At 39.4% G+C, this 20,210-nt stretch overlaps 1 protein-coding gene across 1 annotated transcript; it reads left to right on the top strand.

The window, feature by feature from the left end:
• The first annotated feature begins 2,295 nt into the window (after positions 1 to 2,295).
• Positions 2,296 to 18,774, top strand: Mrpl45 (mitochondrial ribosomal protein L45). Its single transcript, XM_015506677.2, has 8 exons — positions 2,296 to 2,482; positions 3,679 to 3,856; positions 4,254 to 4,371; positions 8,495 to 8,593; positions 15,306 to 15,354; positions 16,583 to 16,732; positions 17,400 to 17,573; positions 17,875 to 18,774. The coding sequence occupies exons 1-8, from the start codon at positions 2,417 to 2,419 to the stop codon at positions 17,959 to 17,961; spliced, it is 921 nt and encodes a 306-aa protein (XP_015362163.1). The 5' UTR covers positions 2,296 to 2,416; the 3' UTR covers positions 17,962 to 18,774.
• Positions 18,775 to 20,210: the final 1,436 nt, after the last annotated feature.

The raw sequence follows: 20,210 nt of genomic DNA, 5'->3' as shown, positions 1-20,210 counted from the left end.
AGAGAGTAGGCAGAAATGATGTGGGATGTGTTGGCTACTGTATGAGGCCTAGGAAAAACTCAACAGTAGAGAAGATAATCCTAGAGAGACTATATCAGTGTTATGTATAGTCAATAACCACTAACTACTCATCCATGGAGTGAGTTTCCTCACTTGGTGGATATACCAGTTAAAAAAAAAAAAAGAAAAAAAATATGTTTTATTTTCTAGGGACTAGAGTGAACAGATAGGAGAATGTTAAGAAATGATACTTCTCAGAGCTGGGTTGTGATTCAGTGGTAGAGCACTTGCCTAGCATGTGAGAGGCACTGGGTTCGATTCTCAGCACCACATATAAATAAAAATGATTAAAAAAATTAAGCTTGGGCTGGGGATGTGGTTCAAGTGGTAGCACACTTGCCTGGCATGCGTGCGGCCCGGGTTCGATCCTCAGCACCACATACAAACAAAGATATTGTGTCCACCGAAAACTAAAAAATAAATATTAAAAAATTCTCTCCCTCTCTCTCTCTCTCTCTTTAAAAAAAATTAAGCTCCATCAACATCTAAAAATATTTTTTAAAAGAAATAATACTTCTCATTGAAATAATATATATTTCACAACACATACAGCATCTAATTTCATGTCACTATTAATACGTCATCTTATAGGTTTGGTGCTGTGGCTAGAATTTGTGGAGAAATTCTTACCCTTGAAGATTTTCAGTGTAGTTAAAAAGTTAAGATTTAAAACAATATACAATACTTGTATATTGGGCATGGTGGCACACCCCTGAAATCCCAGGGACTCGGGAGGTTAAGGCAGGAGGATCTCAAATTCAAGGCCAGCCTGGACAACCTAGTGAGACCCTGTCTCAAAATAAAAATTAAAAAAGGAGATATAGCTCAGTGGTGGAGCACCCCTGGGTTCAAGCCTCAGCATCTCTCTCTCTCTGTCTGTCTCTCTCTCTCTCTCTCTCACACACACACACACACACACACACAAAAGTGATGTATGTGATCTCCATACCCATAAGTAATCTCAGTTTCTCTTATAGTCCCTACCACTTTATTTCAACCTTTTTAGGAATTATCCTCCAGCCTAAAAGCTCTTATATGCACAGACCATAGTTCCTAATTCATTGCAAAATATTGTAGATAGGTGCTCAAACAGTAATTGATAAAATAATAATAAAAAATAATAAAAAAATAATAAAAAATAATAACCAATGGGTAAACTGGCTTGGTGGTGCATCCCTATAATCCTAGTAACTCAGGAGGCTGAGGCAGGAGGATCACAAATTGGAGGTCAGCTTCAGTAATTATTCCAGATCCTGTCTCAAAATAAAAAATAATAAAGGCTGGGAATGTATCTCTGTGGTAAAGTGCCGCTAGGTTCAATACCCAGAACCAAACCAAACCAAACCAAAACTACAAACAACAACAAACCCAGAGAATAAGTGTGGAATATGTTTGCTTTGACAACTGAATTTTTCAGGATAATCACCAAATCATGACTCCTTTAAGAACTGAATGTAAGAAGTACATCATAGTGGTTAAGAACATGGATTCTGAGTTAGACTGTTTGGATTTGAACTTCAGTTCTGCCAGTTTTTAGCTGTCTAACAGTAAATAAATTACTTAATTCCTCTGTGATTCAACCATATAATGTAAAATGGGAATATTGTTCTTATTTGGTGAAGATTGAGTTAAAGGATGTAAAATGCTTAGAAAATTGCCAGGCAGCTGGTAAGTGATTTCTAAGTATCAACTATTATTAAATTTGTTAATATTAAGCCTGTGACTTTTCTGAAATGACAAATCAAAAATGTCTTGGGTACCTTTTGCCTTAGTAAACACAATGGACAATTCTAATTCAACAATAAGACTTTTCTTCCCAGGTAGATAGGGAAAACTTGAGGCTCAGGTTTTAGGTTACAGAGCATATAATATAAGGTCAGATAAAGATCCAGAAATTACTCATTTTCGCCCTTTCTGGGATCCAAGAAACCTTCAATGTACTCCTGGCTTTTAAGGTAAATACTTGTCTCCTCAGAACTCTCTTGAGTTCAGAGGGAACACCTTTTTATTTTTTTACCGAACGTAAGTAAGGTGCAGCAAGGTGTCAAACACATAGGAATGCAGAAACCACAAGCCGCTAGACAGCCTCATGCGCACGCGCAGCTGGCACTCAAGCATTCTCCAGCCGGCGCGTGACAGCCGTGCATTTCTCCATACCCCCAACTGCGCACGCGCGCGTCCGTACGCGACCCTCCCTACCCCCGCGAGCACGTGCGCGTCCACGCGGCTCACATTTCGTCAGAGGGCGCGCTCCCTGGAAAATTCCACTCCCGAGCTAGCTCCACCCTTTGCGCCTTCTCTCCTACCTCACACTTTTTTGCGGAGCCCCCATCCCAGCGGCCTTTGCGTGAACAAAATGGCAGCCCCCGTGCCTCGGAGGTTGTCTTGCTTATCCAAAGCTTTGGGATGGTGGTCTCGGCAGGTGGGTAGGGACAGGACAGATAGGACGCTAGGGACTGGAGAAGGAGGATAGAATAGAAGGGAATATGCGTTGCGCAGTTTTTCTTGGTGCAACTGGGCCAAGCGGCCAGATCTAGTTAGGGGAAAAGTTTTGAGATGGACTAGATTCCCTTACGTTGCTCGGTGACCTAATGGGGAGATCCTGTGCGGGGCCTTAAGGTCAAATGAATTAGGTCCCTTCAGTTTGGATTGGGTCTATCTGGAGGTGTTAAAGGGGAAAGAAGTGGAGCCTTGGCGGGTGGGCCCGCTTCTCCTAGATTCTTACACATAGCCTAAATTGAATGGTAGCTGGAAAGGTGGCCTGTAATCCCAGCGACTCGGGAGGCTGAGCCAGAAGAATTCCAAGTTCAAGACGAGCCTCAGCAGTTTAGTGAAGCCCAAAGCAACTTGGGGAGACCTAGTCTCAAAATAATAAAAGGGCTGAGGATGTGACTCAGTGGTAAAGTGCTCCTGGGTTCAATGACCAATTTAAAAAAAAAAAAAAGGTAGCTGGAAGGGCTGAGATTTGTGGCTCAGTGGTAGAGCACTTGCCTATCATGCATGAGGCACTGGGTTCCATCCTCAGCACCACATAAAAATAAAATAAGAATATTATATCCACCTAAAACTAAAAAATAAATATTAAAAAAAAAAGGTAGCTGGAAAGGAGGGAGTCCTTTATTGTCACTGCCCCTTCCTGAGCAAATCTTATGATCAGAGTGAGCAGGTCACCTGGCCTTTAAATTATTTTTTGTTCATTGGGAGCTAGAACAGCAGAATAGTTTCCAGTGAGATTCCTTTTAGAATGAGCAAAAGGTGTCAAGAAGAGAACTTTGCTTATATTTCAATAACAGCATTCCACTCATGTGGGTATTGGGTTGATATTAAAGTTCCTCATCAGACTGAAAAGTTCTTTGAAAGTGCTTTGCTTTAATAACTCTGTATCTAGCAGTACTATGGAATGTACTAGAAGAAAGCCTTTTGTAAATAAATGTTGAGTGATGTTAATAAAAGTTGCTAACTGGAGTCTGATATGTCCCTAGGTGTTAAGGCATCAGTGCATTTTCTCCATTATAATTCTTCCTGAAACAATCTTTGGATATGCATTGCTTAGAGTTTGTTCAAAATAGATTTTTTTTTTCAGGTTGCCTATACTCTAATCTGTTCCTTATATTTCAGTCACTCTTGATGACTCAGTCTACAGCTGTAGTTCCAGTAAGAACTAAAAAACGTTTCACACCTCCTGCTTATGAACCCAAATACAAAACAGAAAAGGAGTTTATAGAATATGCCCGGAAAGCAGGATTGGTTATTCCCCCAGAACGTTTGGATCGGCCCATACATGTGGCCTGTACAGGTGAGGTGCAGTATTTTGGGGACCTTTACCCAATACTCTACTATCAGAGACCTTCTGGAATTTGGAATTCTTGAACTAAGATTGATAGCATTTAATTAACCACTAAATCAATTCAGCCTCAGTATTTATTTTATATACATTGTGTTTCACAAAATCTTGATCTTGTTTTCACAGTATTTCTAGAAAGCAAATGTGAAATTTCCACATTTTGTAGAAGTAGAAACAGACTTTTAAGTTATTCTGTTTTTTTCCTAGTATAACATGGTTTCTTCTATGTGGAAGCCTATTTTATAGATTAGTTTACTTTTTATCCAGGATCCTTCCCAATTTTATGTGACCTGAAGGTGATTTTTTATGATTCTTTTAAAACCTATTTAGTTTTCTTCTCTCCTTACAGCTGGTATCTTTGATGCTTATGTTCCTCCTGAGGGTGATGCTCGAATGTCATCTCTTTCAAAGGAAGGACTGAAACAGAGAACTGAGCGATTGAAGAAAAATGCAGCATCACAATTGTCGTAGGTGTTGGAGACAATTATGGGTCAATGTTAAAATAGAAGTTTCTTATTGTTACTTTATCCCAGAGATGCCTTCTTGGGTTAATTGGGTTGAGTATAACTTCTTTAATGTTTTGTCAGTATTGTCTTCTGTAATAGATTTGTATTTAATGCAGAATAATGTGGGCATTCTAATTCCTTTTTTTTGAATATTTATTTTTTAGTTGTAGTTGGACACAATACCTTTATTTTGTTTATTTATTTTTATGTGGTGCTGAGGATCGAACCCAGGGCCTCGCACATGCCAGGCGAATGCTCTAACTGCTGAGCCACAACCCAAGTGGCATTCTGATTTTTTTCGGCGGGAAGAACATCTTTGCCTGCATGTGGTGCTGAGGATCGAACCCGGGCCGCACGCATGCCAGGCGAGCGCGCTACCGCTTGAGCCACATCCCCAGCCCGCATTCTGATTCTTAACATCTCAATCTTTATTGATAATTTAGTCAAATCAGTTAATATGTGGACCCCTTTTGCAATCACATTTAAAATTTTTAATAAATAATAATAAAGGCAGCATATTTATTTAAGAATTATCTTAGAGTTAAAGCTTCAAAGAGTAAGAAAAGTTAAAAAAAAAGGGTCAAGAAGACATCTGTTACAGGGAACAAATAGGGCCTTAAGGAGCAGGATCTTGAACTTATTAATTGAAAGTACAAAATCACTTAGTATTTGTCACTTTCTGAATCTAAATTATAAGTGCTTTGGGATTATGTATAGGTTTATGAGTACAAGTATATTGTCAGAGTTAGTTTTTCACATGGCCATGACTTATTTCTCTAAATACAGATCTTATCATGTCACCTTCTCTGCTTTAAACTCTGGGTTCTCCATTGCCTGAAGAATAAAATCCAGATTTCTTCAGTGATAGGCAACACTTGTGATCTGGCCCTTGCCACCTCCTCTATCATCATCTTTTGCCCCTTGTTCTATTTTTCTCATCCTAAACTTCAGCATTTCTGAACTAATTGCCAATTCCTTAGAGTTCTGTGCTGTGCTTCTCTCTTTGCACATCCTGAAAACACCCTCCCCTTGCCTTACTAACATAAAACCCATTTCAAGAGTAGTGTCTGTGGGCTGGGGATGTGGCTCAAGCGGTAGCACGCTCGCCTGGCGTGTCCGCAGAAAACTAAAAAATAAATATTAAAATTCTCTCTCTCTCTCCCTAAAAAAAAACAAAAAAAAAAGAGTAGTGTCTGCTGTTAGGCCTTCTCTAACTCTTTTTAGTGCTGCTTTTGCTTTAATTGTAACTGAACACTTATACTTACTTTTTCTAATAACTGTACTGCTAATAATTGCTCCTGAACTGTGGGGTCTCTGATAATTATGATGAACAAAACTCATATAATTTTTTCATAGAGTTACCATCCTAGGAAGGAAAAACAGTCATTGTAAATACTGATTGCATACAATTAAATAATTTTAGATAAGCTGAAGTATGAGTGCTGTGGGAGCACATGACAGGGAAAGATGACAATCTGGTGGAGCAGGGAAGGCTTCCCTGAGGAAATGATATTTTAAAGTTAGGACCTAAGGGATTGTTTGGATTAGCTAGGTGGAGAAGGATAGCAGGGAATGGCATTCTAGGGAGACAGAACAATACGAGCAAGGCTCTGTAGTGAAAAAAATTATTGAAAAGGTGTTGGTTTTTGTCAAATGCCACCCCATCCCCATCCCATAATGTGGATTGAGCCCAGGGACACTCTACCACTGAGCTTCATCCCTAGCCCTTTTTTTACATTTTTAAAATTTTGAGACAGGTTCTTCCTTAGTTGTCCAGTCTGGCCTCAAACTTGTGATCCTGTGCCTCAGCCTACCAAGTAGCAGAGATTATAGACATATACCACCAACAACTGTCAAATGCTTTTGTGGTATCTATTGAGATGATGGTCTATTTGTCTTTATTCTGTCCATATGGTATGTTACACTAATTGACATTCAATTTTAAGCTAACCTTGCATTCCTGGAATAAATTCTACTGGATGGTGTTCTTCATACTTTGAATATATTTATAGTTACACTCTGATTAAATCAGAATTCCCTAATTATATAATTATTATTATTTTTTTTTTTTAAATACCTTTATTCTATTTATTCATTTGTATGTGGTGCTGAGGATTGAACCCAGGGCCTCACATGTGCTAGGCAAGCACTCTACCGCTGAGCTATAGCCCCAGCCCCTAATTATATAATTATAACTCAAAATGCTATTGACTTATGAATCATATAATACATTATGATTGTTTTTCCTTTCCAACATAAATTTTTTTTTCTGAAGGTCGTGTTTTCTATTTTGCTTAAAAAAACCTGTATTTATGTAAATCCCCTTTTATTGCATTTAAAACATTGAGTATTTATCAGTTTAATCCTCAAGAAATTGTTCCTGGAACCTGTCTATTTCAGTCTTAGTTAGTTGCTTTTTGGGCCCCACTGTACATCTTGGGATCTATTTATAGTCAACAGCCTAACATTCCTTTTTTTTCTCTTGTGTTGTATTCCCTGTTTCTTGGGTCCTGTGTCTTCCCTTTTCATGTGTTGTTTGGTTTTTGGTTTGGTTTTTTGCTTTTTGAGATGGGATCCCTCTATTTCCTAGACTGGCCTTATACTCATTATTCCCCTGCCTCAGCTTCCCAAGTTGCTGGGTCTACACTACGGCACCTGGCTAATGCTTCATTTTTTACTCTGATGACATATTCTTTAGTAGCTTCTTAAGAAACAATTTATGGGGGGCTGGAGCTGTAGCTTAGTGGTGGAGCACTTGCCTAGCATGTGTGAGGCACTGGGTTTAAGGCTTAGCACCACATAAAAATAAATAAATAAAGGTATTGTGTCCATCCATAACTAAAATATTAAAAACAAAACCCAAAAACAGTGCATGGTCAATAAATGAGATCTTACAATATAAAAGAGAAATCTTACTGGATATTGTGGTATGTGCCTATAATCCCAGCAGCTCAGGAGGCTGAGGCAGGAGGATCACAAATTCAAAGCCAGCCTTACCAACTTAGCGAGGCCCTAAACAACTTATAAAGATCCTCTCAATAAAAAAGGCTGAGAGGGATGTGGCTCTGTGGTTAAGCACCCCTAGGTTCAATCCCCAGTACTCAAAGAAAAAATAAATCATCTTTTATTCTCCTACTTCATTTATAATTTTCTCAGGAATACAATTCTGGGCCAGATTTACTTTTTCCTCAATTAAAACCACTGTTCTGAAGCTGGGGATATACCTCAGTGGTATAGTACTTGCCTAGCATGTGTGAGGCCCAGAGTTCAATTCCTAGTATTGGGGGGAAAAAGTACTGCTCCACTTGGCATGCTAGTGCATACCTGTAAACCCAGTCACCTATCTCAAAAAATAAAAGAAAAGGGCTGTGTAGCTCTGTGGTAGAATATCCCTGGGTTCAGTCCCCAGTATAAAAAGTACTTCTTCATTCTGATTTTTATTTTTGTCGTGCTGGGGATTTAAACCAGGGTCTTTTGCATGCAAGGCAAGCACTCTGCCAACTGAGCTTTATCGGCAGCCCACCATTCTGACTCTTGAAGCTTTGTATGAAAACTGTTTGATCATCCATTCTTCCTTCCTTCCTTTTTTCCTTGCCTTCCCTCCCTCCTTCCTACCTTTTTATCTTTCTTCCTTTCCTGTCTTTCCTTGGGATTGAACTAGGTATTCATGTGCTGAGCATGTGCTCTGTCACTAAACTATGCTTCTGGGTTGTTCTTTCTGTCTTAGTGCTCATAGGATAATTTTTTTTAAATATGTTTTTTAATTGTTGATGGACTTTTATTTTCACTTATTTGTATGTGGTGCTGAGAATCGAACCCAGTGCTTCACGCATGCTAGGCAAGCGTGCTACCGCTGAGCCACAACCCCAACCAGGATAAATTTTTTCAATCCCAGAATTCTAAAATTTCACTTTGAGAGCCTTGAATGATTGATTTGAGAATTTGAGGCTTGAATTTACAGGAATTGAGACATTCAAAAATTAATTATTGAATGAGCAGGTACTAATGGAGGTTAATGTAAGTTAGGAGTTATGGGAATTCTATGAAGCTTTCTTTATAATGATTCTCATGCTTAATTTTACAGAATCCGGAAGATAAAAGAATTTGATGCTAATTTTAAAACAAAGGACTTCCCTGAAAAAGCTAAGGATATTTTCATAGAAGCACACCTTTGTCTAAACAAGTAAGTGAACTCCCTATCTTGTATGTGTTTGTTCTCAATAGCTATTATCCTAGGCACATTTTTTAAAAAATATATGTTTTTTTAGATTTTGATGGACCTTTATTTTTATTCACTTACGTATATACAGTGCTAAGAATGGAACCCAATGCCTCACATGCTAGGCATGTACTCTACCACTGAGCCACAACACAGCCCCAAGGCACAGTTTTCTGTACATATTTATTTCCTTTTCCTTCAAATAAGAGTTCTAGAGTGAGGGGCTGGGGTTGTAGCTCAGTGGTACAGTGCTTGCCTGGCATGTGTGAGGCACTGGATTCCATTCTTAGCACCATATATAAATAAACAAATAAAATAAAGGTCCATCAACAATTAAAAAAAAAAAAGAGTTCTGGGGCTGGGGTTGTGGCTCAGCGGTAGAGCGCTCACCTAGCATGTGTGAGGTCGTCGGTTCGATCCTTAGCACCATATATAAATAAACATATTGTGTGTAACAACAACTGAAAAATAAATATTAAAAAAAAAAAAAGAGTTCTTTGAGAGAACTTGCAATGTGGAAAGTAATTAGTGACTGAAGTGATGTTTTGCTTCTCTCCCTGCTTGTAGGAGTTTTTACCATTTGGTCTGCCTCAGTTTCACCTGCAAGTGTTGGGACTATGCTGGAATGGCTTAAATCATCCTGATCTTTTTTGTACATTTGTCTTATGTATGTACATTTTCCTTTCCTTGAGTTATTTTGAATTAGTTACTTTTGAAAATTTCCAGCTTTTTAAATTTTATTCAACCAAGGACATTTTAACTTTTTTTCAACCAAGGGCATTTTAACTATTTTTTTTTTTTTTTTTGTGGTGCTAGGGATTGAACCCAGAGGCACTTGACTACTGAGCTACATTCCCCAGTCTTTTTTATTTTGATACAAAGTCTTGCTAAGTTGTCCAGGCTGGCCTCAGACTTGTAGTCCTCTTGCCATAGCCTCCCAAGTAGCTGGGATTACAAGTGTAGGCCACCATGTCTGGCAGAACATTTTTATCTTGAGATAGGGTCTTGCTGAATCACTTAGGGCCTCGATAAGTTGTTGAGGCTGGCTTTGAACTCATGATCCTCATGCCTCAGTCTCCTGAGCTGCTGGGATTACAGATGTGTGCCACTGTGCCCAGCAAACACTTTAATTTTAATCATTGCCTTATCCACCTTCCATGTTATTGTGGTCTAAATTTTTGGTTCTGGTTTCTTTTTATGTAGCTTTCATTTTTTTGTTTACTTCCCTTCCCAAACCTGAAATAATTCCTTCCTTCTTTCTTATTTTCTATGAGCATTTTGAAGATGTAATCTTTTGGTTATTGCTGTTTCTATTGGAAAGTTATCTATTTTTTCTAGTTGTTTCTTTGAAGTTAAAGTTTCTTTTCATCTGGCTGCTTTTAAGATTTTTTTCTCTCCCTTGAGTATTCAGCAGTTTACTATGATGTACTTACAGTTGTGTGTGTTTGTGTGTGTGTCTTTGTTCTGGTATGTTTCCTATTGGTTTTTAAATTTTAGGGTATTTTGTCAGTGTTGGAAGATTCTCAGAATATCTCTTCAAATGTTGCTTCTGCTCTACTTTTTTGTTTCATTGTGTGATTTTTGAATAGACATATGTTAGAGCTTTTCACTATGTGCCAAAAGTGTTTTAGGCTCTTTTTAAATATTTTTTCAGTCATTTTTTTTCCATCTCTACATCTTTAGTCTGATTATTTCTGGTTTGTCTTCTTGTCTTTTTAATGTAGGTAATTTGCTGTTAAACTTAGCTTGATCTTTTTTCACTTGATTTTTGTTGTTGTTGTTTAAATATTTTATTTTTTTTAGGTGTAGATGGACACAACACAACGCCTTTATTTTTATGTGGTGCTGAGAATCAAACCCGGGTCCCGCCTGTTCTAGGCGAGCGCTCTACCACTGAGCCACAATCCCAGCCCTTATTGTTGTTGTTGTTGTATTTTTTTTTTTAATATTTATTAGTTTTCGGCGGACACAACATCTTTGTTTGTATGTGGTGCTGAGGATCGAACCCAGGCCGCACGCATGCCAGGCGAGCATGCTACCGCTTGAGCCACATCCCCAGCCCCTTGTTGTTGTTTTTTACTGTGTCCAGTTTCTCTGCTAAATTTTTCCATCTTGTCATCTAACTTCTTACTTAATATATTATGATATTTATTTATTTATTTATTTTATAGAGTCAAGGTTTTTTGGGCTGGGGTTGTGGCTCAGTGGTAGAGTGCTCACCTAGCACCACATACAATAAATAAAATAAAAGTATTGTGTCCAAGTACAACTAAAAAAAAAGAGAGAGAGAGAGGGAAAGTCAAGGTATTGATATGTTGCCCAAGCTGGCCTTGAATTACTGGGCCAAATATCCTTCTGGCTCAGCTACTCCCTGTGCTCCCCACCCCAAGTAGCTGGGATTACAGATGCACATCTGTCTTGTCACCTAATTTCTTTTCTTTTTTTTTTTTTTTTTTTTTTAAGAGAGAGTGATAGAGACAGAGAGATAGAGAGAATTTTAATATTTATTTTTTAGTTTTCAGCAGACACAACATCTTTGTTTGTATGTGGTGCTGAGGATCGAACCCGGGCCGCACGCATGCCAGGCGAGCGTGCTACCGCTTGAGCACATCCCCAGCCCCTAATTTCTTTTCTCTCTTTTTTTTGGTACTGGGAATTGAACCCAGGGGTGCTTTGCCACTGAGCTATGTCCCCAGCTCTTTTATTTTATTTTGAGACAGAGTTTTGCTAAGTTGTTTAGGGCTCAGCCTCCTGAGCTGCTGGGATTATAGGCATGTGCCATTGTGCCTGGCTCTAATTTATTTTCTTTCTTTGTTTTTTTGCAAGAATGAAAGGAGTAGGATTTATTTAAGCAAGGAGAAAAGTGACAGAGCTCCCACAGAGCAAGGGGGGACCCAATAGCAGGTTGCTCCTGAATTATTATTATTATTTTTTTTTTTGGTGGTACTGGAGATTGAACCCAAGGCCTTGTCCATGCAAGACAAGTACTCTACCAATTGAACTATATCCCCAGCCCCTGAATTCTTAAACATATTATTACACTTATTTTAAAATCTTTGGTAACTCCACAATCTATATATGCTGTACAATTGTTTTCAGTTGTCTTTTCTCTCCCCTCTTTTTGATTTTGGTTAGTTCTTATCTTTTGTATGCCTGCATTTTTCTTTTTTTTTTTTTTTAAAGAGAGAGAGAGAGAGAGAATTTCAATATTTATTTTTCAGTTTTCGGCGGACACAACATCTTTGTTTGTATGTGGTGCTAAGGATCGAACCCGGGACGCATGCATGCCAGGCGAGCGCGCTACCGCTTGAGCCACATCCCCAGCCCATGCCTGCATTTTTCTAAAAAATAGTTTTGTTTTTTGGTACTGAGGAGTGAGTCCAGGGCCTTATACAGTGCTAAGCACATGCTCTACCACTGAGCTACATAACTAGCCCTTTTACATTTTTTGATTTTGAGTAGAGTTTTGCTGTGTTGCCCATGTTGGCCTTGAACTTGGAATCCTCCAGTGTTAACGTCCTCAGTAGCTGGAATTATAGACCCACACCACCTTACTCAGCCCAAATATTTATTTTTTAAGAATCAAAAGATATGCTGGGTACCATGGAGCACACCTGTAATCCTAGCTACTTGGGATACTGAGGCTGGAGGACTAAGGCAGGAGGATCACTGAGCCCATGAGTTCTAGGCCAGCCTGGAAAACATATATAGAAAAACCTTCTCTTAAAAGGAAGAAGAAAAAGAAAAATTAAAGATATAATCATGTCAAAAACTATACCTTTAGGGGCTGGGGTTATGGCTTAGTGGTAGAGTGCCTGCACTGTGTTTGATCCTCAGCCCCACAAGATAAATAAATAAATAAATAGATAGATTTATTTATCTATCTATTGTGTCCATCTATAACTACAAAAAAAAAAAAATACACACACACCTTTAGCTGGGTGTGGTGATGCACACTTGTAATCCCATTGATTCAGGAGGCTGAGACAGAGCATTACAAGTATAAGGGCACCCTCAAAAACTTAGCAAGGTCCTGAGCAACTTAGTGAGACCTTGTATCAAAATAAAAATTTAAAAGGGCTAGGGATGGGGCTGGGGTTGTGGGTCAGCAGTAGAGCGCTTGCCTAACATGTGTGAGGCCCTGGGTTTGATCCTTAGCACCATATAAAAATAAATAAAATAAAGATATTGTGTCCAACTACAACTAAAAAATTAATTAAAAAAATAAAGGGCTAGAGGTGTGGCTCAGTGGTTAAGAGCTCCTAGGTTCAATCCCTGGTACCAAAAAATAAAAAATTTATATATATATCTATCTTTCTTTACTAATATATTTTATATATTTATACATGTTTGTAGTAAAATATGCCTAATATAAAATATAAAATATTATAAAATTTTATAATATAAAATTTACCATTTTAATGATTTCAGTGTATAATTCAGTGGTTGTTGCACCACCATTATCACTATTCATTTCTAGAACTTGTTCATTATCCCAAACAGAAACCTTATGGTCATTAAGCAATAATTACCCATTTTCCCTTCTCTTTTGTTAACATCCATTCTATTTTCTCACTTTATGAATTTGCCTATTCTAATGCTGGTCTCTGAATAATTGTGTCCTCCTAAAATTATATGTTGAAATCTTAACGGCCAAGGTGATCGTATTAGGCTTTGGATCCTTAGGGAGCTGATCAAATTATGAGAACAGAGCCCTAATGAATGGAATTAGGGCCCTTATAAAAGAGGCCTGAGAGAACTTTTTGCCCTTTGAGGACTTAGCAAGAAGGCACCAATGTACGTTGAATGGGTCCATGCCAGACATCGAATTTGCCAGTGCCCTGATCTTGGGCTTTCCAGTTTCTGAAACCCATGACGAATATATGTCACGCTGTCCAGTCCCTAAGACTACAGGTACGCACCCATGCTACATGTATTAAACCCATGCTAAGCATATACTTGACCACTCTTCTTTTTTAATGTGGGCATTTGCATCTCTGAATTTTCTTCTTAGTATTACTTTTGCTGCATCCCATAGGTTTTGGTATGTTGTATTTTTTATTTATCTCAGAGTATTTTCTGATATCCCTTGTCTTCTTTGACCCATTTAAGAATGTGCTATGTAGGGGCTGGGGTTGTGGCTCAACGATAGAGTGCTTGCCTAGCACGTGCGGGGCCCTGGGTTCAATCCTCATCCCACATATAAATCAATAAAATAAAGGACACAACTTGTGTCCAACTACAACTAAAAAGTAAAATTTTTTTTTTTTTAAAGAGAGAGTGAGAGAGAGAGAAGAGAGAGAGAATTTTAATATTTATTTTTTAGTTTTTGGCGGACACAACATCTTTGTTTGTATATGGTGCTGAGGATCGAACCCGGGCCGTACGCATGCCAGGCGAGTGCGCTACCGCTTGAGCCACGTCCTCAGCCCCTAAAAAGCAAATATTAAAAAAAAAAAAGAATGTGCTGTTTATTTCTGGATTGCTCAATCATCCTTCATGCTGTCATAGAGTCTATCAGGTTGCATTTTTTCCTTTTTGAATGTTTTTGGATCCCTCTTCATTTCTTGCATTTGGGGATTTTCCTTTTTTCCTTGTAATTTAGTCTTGCCTGTTTAAAAATGTGTGTGCAAATGATCCCTGACTTACAATGGTTCAACTTAGGATTTTTTTTTTACTTCATGATGGTGTGAAAGTAATACATATTCAGTAGAAACCCATACTTTGAATTTTGATTTTTGATCTTTCTTGAGTTACCAATATGCATATAATTTTGTCTCATGATGATGGGCAGCTGCAGGGGAAGCCACCATTCAATACTCTGTGGTATACTTTGTTACTATGAGATATTGTTAGGTTAGGTGTATTAAGTGTGCCTTTAGCTTTCAGTATTTTCAATTTAATGATGGGTTTACCAGGATATAACCTACTCCTAAGTGAAAAAGCAATCTCTGTGTGTGTGTGTATCCATTATATTTTACCCAGCATTTCTAGATGTTTGCAGTGGGAGTAGGTTCACATGAGTTCTGTCTGTTATGTTTCAGAATGTCTTCCTTTTATTTTTCAGTGTAAGTTCTCTTCTAACATTAAATGAACTTAAGCCAGGCATGGTGGTGTGTGCCTATAGTCCCAGCTACTTCGGAGACTGAGCAGGAAAATCCCAACTTCAAGGCCAGCCTGGGCAACAGAGGCAACCTAACAAGACCCTGCCTTAAAATAAATAAATACTCAGGAGCTTGGGAGTATAAGATGGGAGAATCACAAATTCAAAGCCAGCCTCAGCAACAGCTAAGCAACTCAGTTAGACCCTGTTTCTAAATAAAATACAAAATAGAACTGGGGATATGGCTCAGTGGTCGAGTGCCATATCGAGTTCAGTCCTTGATACCCAAAATAAACAAACAAATCCAAAAAAGACTAAGAGAGCTCATCAAAAATGGAATTTATTTCTCCTGAAAACTTCTAAGGTGGGATAATAGATAAGAAGGGTTCATTTTTGTGTCTCTAGAACTTAGCATGTCATCTGGCTTACAATACATGTGCAGAAAAATGTAAAAATGAATTGTTTTTCACTTTTAGGTCCATATTCAACTTTCACACAGGGCATCATAAAAGAAGGTGTCACTGATCTCTCTCTCTCTCTCTCTCTCTCTCTCTCTCTCTCTCTCTTTCCTAGCTCAGACCATGACCGGCTTCATACTTTGGTAACTGAACACTGTTTTCCGGTAAGTTTTCATCCTTCTTAGAGCTGCTGGATACCTGAAGGGCAGAGCATAGATGTGTTGTCTTACAAAGGATCAGTTTTTTGTTTTTCTTTTCAATTAATTCTTCTTTTATTTATTTATTTATTTTTGGTACCAGGGATTGAACCCAGGGGTGCTGAACAACTCACTGCTACATCTGCACCTCTTTTTTATTTTTTATTTTGAAATGGGACCTTGCTAAGTTGCAGAGGCTGACTTTGAACTTGCAATCTTCCTGCTGCAGCCTCCTGAGCTGCTGAGATTACAGGCATGTACCACCACCTACACCTGGCATGAAGGATCAGATTTGAAAGTGTAGAAAGTTTAAGGCACAGGCTTAAATTTTTTTAGTTTTAGCTAAATGATAATGACTTGGCACAGAGTCTGGTAAGGTTCATAGCAAATGAAGAAAAGCAGGAGTACCTCAGTGGACAGCGCTGAAACCATGCGGTGTAGATCCTGAGGTCACAGTAGGCTGTGTGAAGCCACACCTACACATGTCTGCAGTGCAGCAAAGGATTTAACAAGGGTTCACAAGGCTTATTTGGTAACCGGCCTTAGGTGCACTAGGGGCTCTCAAGAATAGGGCTTTATGAGCCTGCCTCAGCAAATAGCAAGGCATTAAGCAATTCAGTGAGACCCTGTCTCTAAGGAAAATACAAAAAATAGGGCTGGGGATGTGGCTTAGTGGTTGAGTGCCCCTGAGTTCAATCTTTGGTACCAGTTAGAAGTTCAAGAATAAGAACTTCATTTTCTACAAATTCAGCTGTAGTTTCTATCTGTAGAACTTCAGTTTCTATCAGTCCCCCCAGGGATAATTAGAGCAATAGGTCTTGGTGAAATTCCTACCTTTACTGCTAAAAGGTGAGGGGGGAGGGAAGAGAAATATGCAGTCATTAATAGATTATGCAAGTGAATGAGAGGAAATATGGCTCATTTTGCATGCTGGCAATAGTGTGGAATGCTGTTTTCACTTGAAGGGTCCTTGAGGTAGGTAGGTCTCAGGGGAGGTGATTTAGATGAAAAGTCTAAAGCTTGAGCTTGAGCAGTAGCTTAATCATGACTTAGGAATAAAAGGCACAAGAGAGCATTTGGTGGGAAACACTGCCTGTGGGCTGTAGTATTACAGGAAGTGAGAGCAAGTGTGGCAGTACCAGCAACCCTGTAGGGAGGGGGAAACCCAGTTGAACTTGTTCTTCTCTGCCCTTAGGATATGGTCTGGGACATCAAGTATAAGACTGTCCGATGGGGCTTCGTGGAATCTTTAGAGCCGGCCCAGGTGGTGCAGGTTCGCTGCTCGAGTATGGTGAACCAGAGCAACATGTATGGCCAGGTTACTGTCCGCATGCACACACGGCAGGTAGAGTCACCAGTTTGCTTTCCTTCCAGCTTCTCTTTTCTCTCAGATTTAGAATCTTCTTCCAGTTCAGGATTTGAGGTTTGGGGATTTTTTTTTTTTTTTTTTTTGGTGATGCTGGGGATGGAACCCAGGGCCTCATGCATGCTAAGCAGGGGCTCTACCACTGAGCTGCATCTCCAGCTCCAGTACTGTAGGTTCTAAGGAAAGGTTCACTGTGGTCTTCTTTCTGTCACTGCCCCTTCCTCATGCTTATAATGTTAGCCCTACTAAGGTGTGGTGTAAGGACATTCTCTCTCACCCTTCCTAGTGTTAACCCCACTCTGCCCTTTCCCATCAAAGAATCTCTAAGAACAAAGTGTCAGCAGTTGATTAGTTAGTCTTTGATTCAGACTTCTGAGATTTTTTTTTTTAAAGATGGACACAATATCTTTATTTGTTTTATTTATTTTTTATGTGGTGCTGAGGATTGAACCCAGTACCTTATAAGTATGAGGCAAGCATTCTGCCCCAGAGCTATAAGCCCAGCCCTCGACTTCTGATATTTAAAAAAATTTTTTTGAAAATTTAAAAATTCTTGTTAAGATTATTTCTAAAATGGTTGTCTGGCAAAACAAAGGAAAACAAAACAAAAAAACCTAACATGCCAGATTTGTTTTCATCCTTACAGACTCTAGCCATCTATGATCGGTTTGGGCGGTTGATGTATGGACAAGAAGATGTACCCAAGGATGTCCTGGAGTATATTGTGTTTGAAAAACACCTGCTGAACCCCTACGGGAGTTGGAGAATGCATGGCAAGATTGTTCCCCCATGGGCACCCCCAAAGCAGCCCATCCTTAAGGTAAGGAAGCTTGCACAGTTTAAGAGGCCTGAGGCAGGGGCTGGGGGTATAGCTCATAAGTAGATCCCTTGCCAAGCATGTACAAGGCCCTGGGTTCTATCCCCAGCGCCACAGAGGAAAAAGAGACCTCAGTCGATAGTTGGGCATCCTAAGTCCTCTTGGGCTCCACCTAAGGAGAGAGGGAAAGATTCAACAGTGGAGAAGAGGAACTCTTTGTTATGGGATGGGTAGAGGCAGGGATGAAGCCTTCTGGGTAAGCCATGGTCTTGGCTGGCAGGTAACTCAGCCTACTATCTTTCAGACGGTGATGATTCCTGGCCCCCAGCTGGAATCTTGGGAAAAATGTGAAGAGGCACAAAGAGAGAACCATAAGTCTCAGCTAGCCTGACGACAAAAATGACTCTTGGGGTGAAGCACTGGTGATGATGATTCTGGACGTTGTGAAGTCATCCATCTCTTTCACACCACTCCTGTTTCCTCCTGCCCTGCTTGGATCTTTTGAGCAGATTCATCCTTACAACCATGTCTGATGGCTGGGCCCAGGTCGTTGGCTAGTATGCATAGACATGGACCTTTTTTCTTTTTAAAATCATATGTCTAGCTTCTGAGTCTAGATGAAAGACAATATGTTTCACTGAACAAACATCTGTACTTTTTTTCACAGCAGAGACTGTGGGAGCTAATAAGCAACATTCTTTTGTAATCACTGGGCAGAGATCAGAGTTTGAAATAAAATACTACCAGAGTGTTGGACAAATTTTGGTGTTGTGCCTTGTGTGGTGACACTCACCTGTAAACCCAGTGACTTGGGAGGCAAGAAGATTGTAAGTTTGAGGCCAGCCTAGGCAACTTAACAAGATCCTGTTTCATAACAAAAAAAGAAAAAGACTAGAGATGTAGCTCAATAGTTAGATCACCCCTGGTTTCATTTTTTCTTTCTTTCTTTTTTTTTTTGTGGGTTCTCTATATTTTCCCCAGTTGAGATTCAACTGGGGGAATAGGCCAACCTTCAAGTGGAGAAGTGGAAGATAAGCCTAGTTGTGAGTGGTCTGACTTCTAGGAAATCCAGACTTGGGAGAATAATTAGTGTTCATAAAATTGGGTATCACTTAAGAGCGTCTTTTTCTCATAGAGTGACTTACTGAATTAGCATTTATACTTTGTAGAAGAATATAAATAAAAAGAAATAATTTATTCCTTAGCTTTTGGATTGTTTTCTTTATANTATATATATATATATATATATATATATATATATATATATAATTTGTTTAATTTTCGTCGGACACAACATCTTTATTTGTATGTGGTGCTGAGAATCAAACTCAGCGCCGCGCGCATGCCAGGCGAGCACGCTACCACTTGAGCCACATCCCCAGCCCCTGGATTGTGTTCTTAATTAGTAGCTGCTTCCTGGTGTGACCCCTTGAAGTTTGGGAGGAGGCAAGGGCACAGAAGGGTTAGTACATTTGGGGAATTCATCAGCAAGACTTGGTTCCCTGATTTCTAGCACCTCCTGGAGATGGCAGCTATTCTTTCCAGCCCAGAATTGGGAAGTTAAATGCACCAGAAAACAAACCTGTGTCAAATAAAACAGCCCCACCCTTCCTTGTTCCTTAGCTCCAGTTGGGCTGTTACGAGAAGGATGTGGGACTTCATATGCTCTGTGTCCTGGGTCATCTGAGTAATGACAAGGCAAATCTCACTTGCCCAGCAGTAAGCTTGGCTCATAGTGCTGTTGCTTTCATCAGCTCAGCATGGGCTCCTCTTTAAAAATGGGGCCTTTAATTCTCACATTTTCTCTTTTTCAAGCATAGAAGTTTCTTTTTAAGGAGTCTGTTACTTTTTTTTTTTTTTTTTTTTCAGAACTAGGGATCGAACCTAGGGCCTCACACATATTAGGCCAGCACTCTGCATTCCCATCCTATCTATCACTTAAACTAAGAAATAAGCTGTTCTGATCTTGTCTTGAAAGTACAGTCCATAGAAGCTGGAATCAGGTCAAAAATAAATAACTTATTTTTCAGTCTCTCTAACTATCATTTCAGCAAAGCAGCAAACAGACCAGGTCTTATTGGGCAAAACTGGTGTTTTTTCAACAGCTTTTAAGTGCTGATGGTAGAAATTGTCGTATATGCTTAGAGGGGAAACAGCATTGATGGGATAATACAAAGCAGCCACTCTCATCTCACTACTTAGTCTTGACCCTTTTGGCTTAAAATGTACATCACTTTGCAGCATTACTGCCCAAGTGAGGTTTGGTTGCATCCTATTTGCTTGAGCCCTGGATTAAGGCAAAATGAGAAGTGCTTTGAACAGGATCCATAGCTGGGGCATTCGGAGGAAGGGGATGTAATCCTGACAGGAGAGGGAAGCAGAGAAACAAAAAAAAAGCACATTTAATGGGTAAAAGTTACATTGGTTTCTCTTGAATGTGTAAAAACAATGTTTCAGTTTTACATATTCCCCTTGATCTGTCTTGGGGGGTCTTTAGATAATCCTAAATAGCATCCAAGCAATAACTGCCACCGGGGAGCCAGAGGATAAGTGCAATTTTCATTTCCCTTTGGGATCAAATCCAGCTAGCGAATGGTCCAGATGTGAAGGGTTGACTAGAAGGATCAGGCAGAGACCATC

This window comes from Marmota marmota, unplaced genomic scaffold, assembly GCF_001458135.2.
Source record: "Marmota marmota marmota unplaced genomic scaffold, marMar, whole genome shotgun sequence".
Classification (NCBI taxonomy): Eukaryota; Metazoa; Chordata; class Mammalia; order Rodentia; family Sciuridae; genus Marmota; species Marmota marmota.
The sequence above is the reverse complement of the archived record's forward strand: the minus strand, read 5'-3'. Positions and strand labels throughout refer to the sequence as shown.

Bases quoted from the DNA above. Each gene is read 5' to 3' on its own strand.
- Mrpl45 (XM_015506677.2), top strand. From the start codon at position 2,417: ATGGCAGCCCCCGTGCCTCGGAGGTTGTCTTGCTTATCCAAAGCTTTG. The intron at 2,483-3,678 runs GTGGGTAGGGAC...CTTATATTTCAG, and splicing joins TGGGATGGTGGTCTCGGCAG to TCACTCTTGATGACTCAGTC. The intron at 16,733-17,399 runs GTAGAGTCACCA...TCATCCTTACAG, and splicing joins TCCGCATGCACACACGGCAG to ACTCTAGCCATCTATGATCG.